The 11106-nt window shown below is 42.9% G+C and overlaps 1 protein-coding gene across 1 annotated transcript; it reads right to left on the minus strand.

Moving 5' to 3' along the window:
- Nucleotides 1-1709: 1709 nt before the first annotated feature.
- Nucleotides 1710-2129, minus strand: LOC141680092 (uncharacterized). The gene has a single exon (XM_074486409.1). The coding sequence runs from the start codon at nt 2127-2129 to the stop codon at nt 1710-1712; it is 420 nt and encodes a 139-aa protein (XP_074342510.1).
- Between the last annotated feature and the right edge of the window lie 8977 nt (nt 2130-11106).

Genomic DNA, 11106 nt, shown 5'->3' on the forward strand with positions numbered 1-11106 from the left:
TTTTCGTAAGATTTTCAATACTATCCTGAGGTGTTCCGCATGTTCCTCCTCCGATCTAGAGTAAATTAGAATATCATTGATGAAGACTATCACGTATTCGTCTAGATACTTCTTAAAGACTCTGTTCATCAGATCCATGAAAGTCATGGGCGTGTTAGTCAAACCAAATGACATAACTAGGAACTCATAATGTTCGTACCTAGTGCAAAATACAGTCTTAGATATATCTTCCGGTTTGATCTTAAGTTGATGATAACCTGTCCTAAGGTCAATCTTGGAAAAACACGTTGCATCCTTTAGTTGGTCAAAGAGGTCATCTATTCTTGGCAATGGGTACTTGTTCTTAATGATCAGCTTGTTCAGCTCTCGATAATCGATGCACAGTCTCATGATGCCGTCCTTCTTCTTCACAAATAATACGGGTGCACCCCACGGGGACACGCTCGGTCTAATCATTCCTTTATCCAATAGATCTTGCAGTTGATCAGCCAACTCTTTCATTTCGACGGGGGCCAAACGATATGGGGCCTTTGATACTGGTGACGTACCGGGAGCTAAATCAATGGCAAATTCTATCTCCCGATCCGGGGGTAGTCCGGGAAGATCCTTGGGAAATACATCCTCGAACTCATTAACTACAGGTATGGTGTGGATCTCAGGGGTTTCTCGTTTGGTATCCACCACGTGAGCCAAGTAGGCCTCACATCCTTACCTTAAAAGTCTCTTGGTCTGCACCATAGTTAGAAATTTCTTGGTTTGCCATTGCCCCCTAATTATTATACTCTTACCACTAAGTGTTTTCAATTTTACTTTCTTCCCCTCGCAATCAATCTGGGAATGGTTTCTAGATAGCCAATCCATTCCTAATATCACATCAAACTCCCCTAATCGAAAGAGAATTAAATCTACTGGGTATCTCACTCCACCTAATTCTAGGTTGCAGTTAGCATAAACTTGATTTACAGGGATAATCTCTTGATTAGCTATTTCCACTTGCAAAGATTCTTTCAAAGGTTCCACTTTTAAGTCCAATTTTTCAGCAAATTCCTTAGATACGAAAGACTTAGTAGCTCCAGAATCAAATAGCACATTGGCGGGATTGGAGTTTAGGGGGAGCGTACCTGCTACAATATTTGTGTTCCTTACGCATCTTTCACAGTCATATTAAAGGTCCTGGCAGTCGGCACTCTATTAGATGCAGCTACACTACCCCTCGAGCTAGATGGGGCTGCTGTAGGGAAGTCCTTCTTCATGTGTCATGTCTTTCTGTATTGAAAACACTTAGCCGCTTCCTGGATACAAGATTTGGCATAGTGCCCTACCTTTCCACATTTAAAGCATGTCATCGGTCTCTGCATATATTGCCCAGAATACCTCTTACCACAGTTCTTGCATTCTTATAGAGGAGGTCGTGGTTGGCTATGATAAGACATTCCCGTTTGGTTCCCGCTCCGGGCCATACTCACGCTCCCTGATCCCCCGAATCATGTACTGCGGTTGGGTTGGGAGGCCTTCCCCCTGAAAAACTTACTAGGGAAGCTCTCCCCTCCCACACTCCTGCTTCGACCATCAAACTTTCGTTTCTTACTTTGCTTCATTTTCTGGCTCATTTCACTCCCTGCTTCAGCTATTGTGGCCTTCTGCACTAGGGTGGCATAGTCAGTTATCTCAAGAATTTCCAGCTTGTTCTGAATCCACTGCTTCAATCCCTATTGAAATCTCTCAGCCTTTTGCTCTTCGGTGCTCACCAGCTGTGGCACAAACCTCGACAATTCTGTGAACTTAGCTTCATATTCCGCTACGCTCATATTCTCTTGTTTCAGCTCTAGGAACTTTCGCTGCATCTGAATCTCCATAAACTTCGGGACATACTTCTTTAAAAATAACTCAGTGAATCTTTTCCAAGTAACAATCCCTTGGGGCTCCATATTTTTCTTGGCTTCCCACCAATAGTTAGCCTCACCCTTTAAGAGATAAGTGGAAAAATTAGTCGTGTGGGCTTCCTCAGTGCCAATTCGCTCAAAGGTCTTTTCTACCTCTTTCAGCCAAGCCCTAGCCTGAATTGGGTCAGCAACACCGTGAAACTCTGAGGGCTTGACCGACTTGAAAGATTTAAACGCATTAGCCATGGCCTGCTGGGGTTGCTAGGGTGGTCCCTGCTGTTGCAGGTTTTGCCTCAGAAATTCTACAAACTGCTCCATAGGGTTCACTGGCACTTCCATCCCCTGAGTATCTTCAACCTCTAACTCTTCATAGTCCTCATCATCATATTTATTTCATTCTTCGTTAATTCTTAATGGTGGGGTCTGTGCTCGATGCCCTTGTTCATTATTACTGCCCTGGCCGCCAGATGCAGCTGGGCGAGTTCTTGTTACTATTCTCCTTGGCGGCATTTTCCTGTTACATAAACTTATTTAGGTTGTTTTCATTTTCCAATCCTCATGCTTCTTGATTTGTTATGACAGTATATAATTATGCAGGTGTTATGGATTAAAAACTAATATATATAATTGCTATATTTAGTACTGAGGAACGTGAGTTTCAAGGCTCGATTTGACTGCTCTTGTGTTTCGTGACTCAATCTGCCTTAACAAGATGCCTACGTACCTTGCTGATTGCCAATGATCAAGTCAAAAAACGTAATTCTGATTTGTGGGGTGAGGCCCCTTATATAGATGTGGGAGTCCTTGAATTGGACTTGGTATAGGAGACTTGGTGGTCAAGTCTCTGAATTAGGATAGACTTGGGAGTCCTAGAAAGTAGGAAGCTGATTCCTTATCTCATGAGGTTCCTTGGAGGCCAATCTACAAGGATTTATATCCCCATTAGGACTTATCTTGATAGCTGCTTTTCTCCCTTATTTATTAATTACGAAATTAATAAATAATCAGGGCTTTGGGCCTTCTTTGTTCCATCAGGCCTGATCTGGTCCATCAGGCCTGATCTGGTCCATCAGGCCTGATCAACGTGTTAACCTTTCTGGTCTGAATATCATACATCTTCTTATTGGGCCTAGCAGCCCACACCTTGTACAATTAATGCAATATTTAATTATACAATCAGGATTTATTTATCCCTATCATTTGCCCCCCAACTTTTGGGAAACATTGATTAGGTTTCGCAGAAGTTAAGTCTATTCATTCCCTTACAGGGTTTCATTTTTGTGTATAATGTGGAGCGACCTACACGTTTACAATGATTGTTCCTTTTATTCAGGAATTATCTTAATTTCCAGGAATTTTTCCCTTAATTCCGGGATTTTTCCCTAATTTTCTGGATTTTTCCCTTAATTTCTAGGATTTATCCTTAATTTTCTGGATTTTTCCCTTAATTTTTAGGATTTATCCTTATTTTTCTGGATTTTTCCCTTAATTTCTGGGATTTATCCTTATTTCACTGGATTTTTCCCTTAATTTCTGGGATTTATCCTTATTTTACTGGATTTTTCCCTTAATTTCTGGGATTTATCCTTATTTTTCTGGATTTATTCCTTATTTCTGAAAATATTAGCATTTTTCAGAAAATATTTTAAGGAATTTCCTTATCTTTCTGTAATTTTCCAGGAATTTTTCCTTTTTTTTCTTCCCCCTTTTTCCTTTTTTCTTTTTCTCTTTTTTTTTATACAGATTTCGACCAGGAATCCTGTTCGACCAGGATCCTGGTCGAATTAACCTCTGCTGTGCCTTGGTCGAAGGCTTTTCGAGGAGGATGCATTCGATCAGGAATCCTGGTCGAATTTCGACCAGGATTTTTCCATTTTTTTGTCGACTAGGAATTTTTCGACTAGGATTTTTGTCCCTTTCGGTCAGGATTCTTGTGTTTCTGACCGAATTAACCATCTTTCTTGCCTTGGTCGAAGCTATTTCGAGCAGGATTGGTTCGACCAGGATTTTCTCTTGATTTCTAGTCGAATGAGTCTAAATTCTGGTCGAATTAAGCTTATTTTTCAGCCTTGATCGACAAAACTTTGACCTCAGGAGCTTCGATCAGGATTCCTTCATTTTTTCTTGGTCGAATGGATCTTCTTTCTGGTCGAATGAAGGCTGTTTTTTAGCCTTGATCGACAGGGTTTCGACCTCAAGCCATTCGACCAGGATTTCTTTATGTTTTCTGGTCGAATGGGTCAGGAATATTTACATAATGATTTTTTGCATATACTTTAGATTTGGGCCCTTAAATCTGGGCTAAATTTTCTTGGGCCAACCCTTCTAATGGGTTTTGCTTTTTCACCCCTAAAATCACTTGGGCCTAATACAGAGGCCTTTTTACCTGGGCTTTTTAAATACTTGGGCCCTTAACTGGGCTTGACTTTTTCAAGGTTTTTCTAGAATTTGGCCTCATTTCTGAGCCCAAATTCCAAACCCTTCTACGATTCTTCCAGATTCTTCCAGAATCTCCTAAAAACTTAAGTTTTTCTTTTGTTTTTTACTGGAATTCTCTAGATAATTCCAGAACCTTCTAGTTTTTGGGCCCAAATGGGCTTTTTAAGGCCCATTATCCCCCTTCCTTGGCTATATAAAGGTGGGGTGAGAGTTTGATTTCTCCGCACCTCTCATTTCACCTCTCTACTCATTTCATAACTTCTCCTCATCCTTCCCCCTTCCTTCTAACCTTTCCTCTCTCAAATCCCCTCCCTTAGTTTTCCAACTTCAGGCTTTTTCCAGCTTACTAATGGCTGACAAGAGTTCCGAGAGGGCGGCAAAGATATCGAGATCCGTTCTTCGTATATGTCTTTAATCGATATCATTAACACTAGGGGGGATGAATATCCCTCTACTGTACATCTCGATTCTTTTAATCATTGTAATACTTGGCACAACATAGATTTCGATAAACTAAATGCATGTTATAATGTCCTTCCTCCTCTTAGATTAGTTTCAGTCTCTGGTGGTGACCGTACTTGCCATTGGAGACCCGACATCTCTTTATTTACACAGATGCCCTTAATACTAGGCTTAGGTTTCCTTTCCACCCTTTTATTCCTCATCTTTTAGCTGATTTACAAATCAACCCATGTCAGCTTCCTCCAAACGCTTGGAGGAACATTTTATGTTTTATGGTCTGCTGCCTTAGGGAGGGTTTTCCCCTTTCCGTAGCTGTTTTTAGGAAAGTCTTTCAGTGCTATAGCAGCTCTTCCAGTATTTGTGGTTGGGTCTATGTTAAGCAATGGCCCAAAAGTAAACATATCTGTAACAGCGCCTCCATTCCCGACAACAACCAAAATTGGAGGAATAGTTTCGTTGGGTTACGTTGGGAGAATGGTGACTGGGGCACACTCTTTTGATCTTCCTTCGGGAAGGTCAGTGATGGTAGCCTCAAATCCATTCACTTAACTCCCGAGGAAACTATTATTTATAATGGGCTTACTCAGGACGACGACACTACTACCAGCTGGACTCTCTTAAAGGAGTTCGCCCTCATTCACGTGGGACTATCCTCTGTTTCTCAACAGGGTATTTTTCTTCCCTTATCATCTTTATTTCATTTCATGCATTATTAACATCAATTATTTTGTTTTTTGCCTTGTTTTGCAGCTGCTAAGGACATTAATGAGGACAATGTTCCTCCTGTTGAAGAGACTGCTAGGATGAAGAAAGCTCGGCTCGCAGGCCTAGACACCCGGGGAAAGGCGACAGAGCCTATCTTCTTGAGAAAGCACAAGGAGCCTATGGGGGAGGCTTCAACTGAAGGAGCTGGGGGACATAATGCTCCTATCACTGCTGCTGCCCCTGCTGCTCCTGCTACAGGCGCCTTTCAACCTCTCTGGGGATTCCGCCGAGGGCATACCGTGGTTGGTTCCACGAAGCATGCTTGGGATTGGTCCTACCATAGCGTGACTCCCAAGGACTTTACTGACGTGGTGGCCACCCCTGACCTTGAGAGGATTAAGCTCATGGGAGCTCAGTCTCTGGCTTCGGTATGCCTCCTCTTTTTTGAACTTATCTTTCATTCTTGTAGCATTTTCTTGCCTTATACTTTGCTGATTGCTTTGTTTCATTCTAACGCCTATTTTCAAGGCGCTGTGAGGCAAGCCGAGTCATGGAAGCGGGCTTCTGATAAGGCCGATAATGCCCTTAGGAGGCAACAGAAGAAGTATACTACCCTGGAGAAGAAGCTCAAGCGCAAGGAGGAAGAACTCGGGGAGTCTAACGCCGAGCTGGTGGTACTTCGGGCAGAGAAGGATAAAGCTATAGACAACTATCTGGACTCGGAGGAGTTTGCCCAGTCCATGAGGATTAGGGATGATTCAGTCTTTCCCGGGTTTTTTAGGACTGGTTGGGACACGGCCCTTGGGACCGTGAACGAGGCTTGTCCTGATATTAACCCGACGGATTATATCTGCCCTGATGACGAGGCTTTGCTACAGAGGTTTCGTACCCGAGTAGTTGTCTCGGATCATGTTCCTCAGGATCCACTCCTTCCTCCTCCCGAGTCTTCTTCTAGACCTGCTGAGGACGATAGCTCTTCCTCCTCCTCCGAAACGACAAAGACATCCAGCGAGAGTGGAGAGGACGATGATATGGATGCTGAGGGTACCTCAGCTCCTTAGAGCTTTTTCAGCCCTGCGTAGCTTGTTTTCTTTATCTTATTTTCGAGACTTTATTTATCGAACTTCTTGTAATATTTATCCGATCTATTTTATTTATCACCTTTTATGCTTGCATCCATGCATTTGGTTTTTACTTGCTAGGCCATAAACATACTTTGAAGAACTCATGAATTTCCATAAATTGTCTGGGATTCGTCCCTTACACAAGTCTTAATAAACTTCAAAATAAAACTAGAACATATAAATCCTAAGCAAGCCAAGCTTCAAGGTGCGTATCAACCTACTCGCCATTTTAATAAGTGATAATCATGTCCAACTGCCCTACACATAGTAAACCTTCAAGTTATGTGCATGCCAAGTTCTCGGGACTTCAAAACCATCCATAGTCTCTAGCTTGTAGGTTCCTCTACCTTGAACACTCTTGACTCTGTACGGCTCTTCCCAATTCGGGGCAAGCTTCCCTTTTTGTCCTACACCAGATGCTTCTACCTTCCTCAAGACTAGATTACCTTGTTTGAAAAACCTTTCTTTAACCCTTAGGTTGTAGTAGAATGAAGCCTTCTTCTGGTACTCTATTATCTTTGCATGTGCCCCATCTCGCACTTCGTCGATTAAGTCCAGAGCTAACCTTTGTCCTTCCTCATTTTCTTCAGCATTGAAAGCCTGAATCCTTGGAAAGGAATGTGATATCTCCACGGGAACTACTGCTTCTGCCCCATATGCCAACATGAAGAGAGTTGCTCCGGTCGTGACTCTACAGGTACTTCTATAGGCCCATAATATGGGAAGTATCTCATCCACCCAATTATTTCTTGACTTCTCGATCCTCTTCTTTAGCCCATCCAGGATTATTCGATTTGCAACCTTAGCTTGCCCATTGGCTTGTGGGTGAGCCACAGAGGTGAACCGTAACTCAATCTCATTTTCTTCACAGTACTTCTTCAATTCCTCGTTGTTGAATTGTGTTCCATTGTCGGTGACTAGGATACGGGGAATTCCATATCGGCACATAATATTTTCCCACAGGAATTGTGTAACCTGCTTAGTTGTGATCTTGGCCAAGGGTTTGGCTTCAATCCACTTGGTGAAATAATTAATGGCTACTATCAGAAACTTTCTTTGTACCATTGCCATGGGGAAAGGCCCCAAAATATCCATTCCCCACATAGCAAAGGGAATGGGCGAGTTGATAGAGGTTAGCATCTCGGGGGGTTGTCTAACAACAGGTGCATGCTTCTGACAGCGATCACACTTCTTCACATATTCTTTGGCACCAGCCATCATTTCTGGCCAATAGAAGCCTAAACAGGTTATCTTATCAGCCAAGGCCCTGCCCCCCAAGTGTTGCCCACAAATACCTTCATGCACTTCTTCAAGAGCCAAGCGGGCCTCATCGGGCCTGAGACACCTTAAATAAGGAACCACGAAAGATCTTTTGTACAGAATCCCATCTATCAAAGAGTACCTTAGTGCCCGAACAGTTAACTTCCGTGCTTCAGTTGCATCGCTTGGCAACCAACCGGTTTGAATGTGAGCCTTAATGGGATCAATCCATGATATCCCCAGGCCTATAGGAGCCACAAGCTTAACATCTATGCTTCGTGTCTTCAAAACACGGAAGTACACACTTACTGAACTTTCTTCTATCTCGGATGAAGCAAACTTTGATAATGCATCTGCCTTAGTATTTTCCTCCCTTGAAATGTGCTCAACATGGCATTCGTTAAATTAGGTCATCACAGCTCTTACTAGACGGACATACTTAGCCATTGTATCATCCCTTGCCTCAAATTCTCCCTTTACCTGGGATATGATCAACTTCGAGTCTCCACGAACCCTTAAGTTTTTGACTCTAAGTGTTCCAGCTAGGCCGAGACCAGCTATCAGAGCTTCATATTCTGCCTCATTGTTTGTGGTTGGGAAGTCTAGCTTCATGGCATACTCAATCAAGAACCCGTCAGGGCTTTGTAAAACCAATCCTGCTCCACTGGAGTTTGTATTTGATGCTCCATCAAAATAGAGAACCCAATATTCTTTCTCAGTATCATCCTTCTTTTTGTCCCCATTATCGACTCCCTTGTCTTGAGGTATGGTATCTTCCTGCCCCCGACTTCTTGGTTGGGTATGGTACATTCCACCACAAAGTCAGCTAGTGTCTGGGCTTTTATTGCCGTACGTGGCTTATACTTGAGATCGAACTCTCCCAGCTCTATTGCCCACTTAATCAATCTCTCACTTGCCTTGGGACTGTGAATGATATTTCTCAGGGGCTAATTTGTTAGCACCTCAATCTGATGAGCCTGAAAATAAGGACGCAGCTTTCTCGAAGCCATTACCAAGGCTAAAGTGAATTTCTCAATAGTTGAATAATTCAACTCAACACCATGCAGAATTTTGCTGACATAGTATACTGGTTTCTGGACTTTCAGTTCCTCCTTAACCAACACCGCGCTCAAGGCACTTTCTGAAACAGCCAAGTACAAGAATAAAATTTCACTCAAAACTGGCTTGGCCAACAACGGGGCCTGGGCCATATACTTCTTTAACTCTTCGAATGCCTTCTGGTTTTCCTCATTCCATACAAAGTCCTTGACGTTCTTTAGTGACTTGAAGAATGATAAACACTTGTCTCCTGACTTGGAGATGAATCGTCCTAGCGCAGCAACCCTTCCTGTGAGCTTCTGAACATCCTTGACGGTTTTTGGTGGTTCCATATCTAGGATTGCCTTTATTTTGTCGGGGTTAGCCTCTATCCCTCTCTTGGAGACCATCAATCCCAAAAATTTTCCAGATCCTACTCCGAAAGCATATTTTGTAGGATTTAACATCATCTTGTGGTACCTCAGGACCTCAAAAGCTTCCCTCAAATGGGTTATATGATCAGTCTTTCCTAGACTCTTGACTAACATGTCATCAACATAGACTTCCATAGTCTTACCAATAAGATCTTTAAAAATTTTATTTACCAGCCTTTGATAGGTGGCTCCTGCATTCTTAAGACCAAATACCATAACAAGATAACAATAAACACCAAAGTCAGTGACGAATGATACCTTTGGAATGTCATCTTTACGTATCTTGATCTGATTGTATCCACTAAATCCATCCATGAAACTCAGCATCTCATGCCCAGCAGTGGCATCAATCAAAGTATCAATCATTGGCAACGTAAAACAGTCTTTAGGGCATGCATCATTCAGATTAGTAAAGTCTATACACATCCTCCACTTTCCATTAGCCTTCTTCACCATTACAGGGTTTGCTAACCATTCCGGAAATTGAATCTCCTCAATGAGACCAGCCTCTAAGAGCTTCTCTACTTCCTGCCTTATAGCTTCTTGTCTTTCTGGGGCAAAGTTCCTTTTCTTTTGCTTCACTGTCTTCCTACTTGGATCCACGTTTAACTTGTGAGTAATCAGCTCCGGGTCTATGCCTGGCATATCAGCTGCTGACCATGCGAACATATCACTATTTTCTTGCAAAAATTTCACCAACTTCCCTCTAAGGGGCTCCTCTAATGTGGCTCCAATGAAAGTCATCCTCTCAGGATTCTTGGGGTCTAAAGGAATCGAAACCAAGTCTTCTGCTGGCTTTCCTCTCTTCTCATCATTTTCTCGGACATCCATATCTTCAATAGGAAGAACCTGCCCCCCGACTCCATCTGCCCTCAAAGAGGCCATGTAACAGCTTCTAGCCATTTTTTGATCTCCTCTCTCCTCTCCAATCCCATTCCGGGTGGGAAACTTCATAACCGAATGGTAGGAAGAAGGGACTACCTTGAAGGCATGTATCCCTGTTCTCCCCATGATAGCATTATAAGTTGAACTAGCCTTTACCACCACGAAATCCAACATCTGCGTTGCTTGCCTTGGTTCCGTACCTATGGTAGTTGGCAATTTGATTATCCCTTCCACAGGACATTCTACTCCATCAAATCCATATATCGGCATGTCGGTTGGTGTCAACTGGGAGTCGTTATACCCCATCCTTAGAAAGGCGTCGTAGAGCAAGATATCCACAGAAGCACCATTATCCACAAGGACCCTCTTAACCGGGCTATTTCCTATTACTGGTGTTATGACCAGTGGGTCGTCATGAGGAAACTTCACACCCTCTAGGTCAGAATCATCAAAAGCCAATATTACTTCTGTCCTGGCCCTCTTCGGGGCTTCTCCAACAATATGCATAACCTCTCTAGTATATGCCTTTCTGGAATTTTTGGACAATCCAGCAGCAGTTGGACCTCCAAAGATCGTGTTTATCACAGGCCCTCGAGGTCGCGGCCCTCCAAAAATTGCAATTATAACCGGGCCTCTAGGCTGGGGGTTTCGCCCCTGATCGTCTTGGTCCCTCCTACGATCCTCAAAGTTCTTCCTTCCATTATTATTCCTGTCCCCTCCTTCTCCATTGTATTTGTTCAATCTTCCTTTTCGAATGAGGAACTCAATTTCATCTTTCAGCTGCCTACACTCATCGGTGTCGTGACCAACATCTTTGTGAAATCTGCAATATTTACTTTTGTCTAGCTTGGTAGAAACAGCCTTCAGGGGCTTAGT

Source organism: Apium graveolens, chromosome 8, assembly GCF_009905375.1.
Source record: "Apium graveolens cultivar Ventura chromosome 8, ASM990537v1, whole genome shotgun sequence".
Classification (NCBI taxonomy): Eukaryota; Viridiplantae; Streptophyta; class Magnoliopsida; order Apiales; family Apiaceae; genus Apium; species Apium graveolens.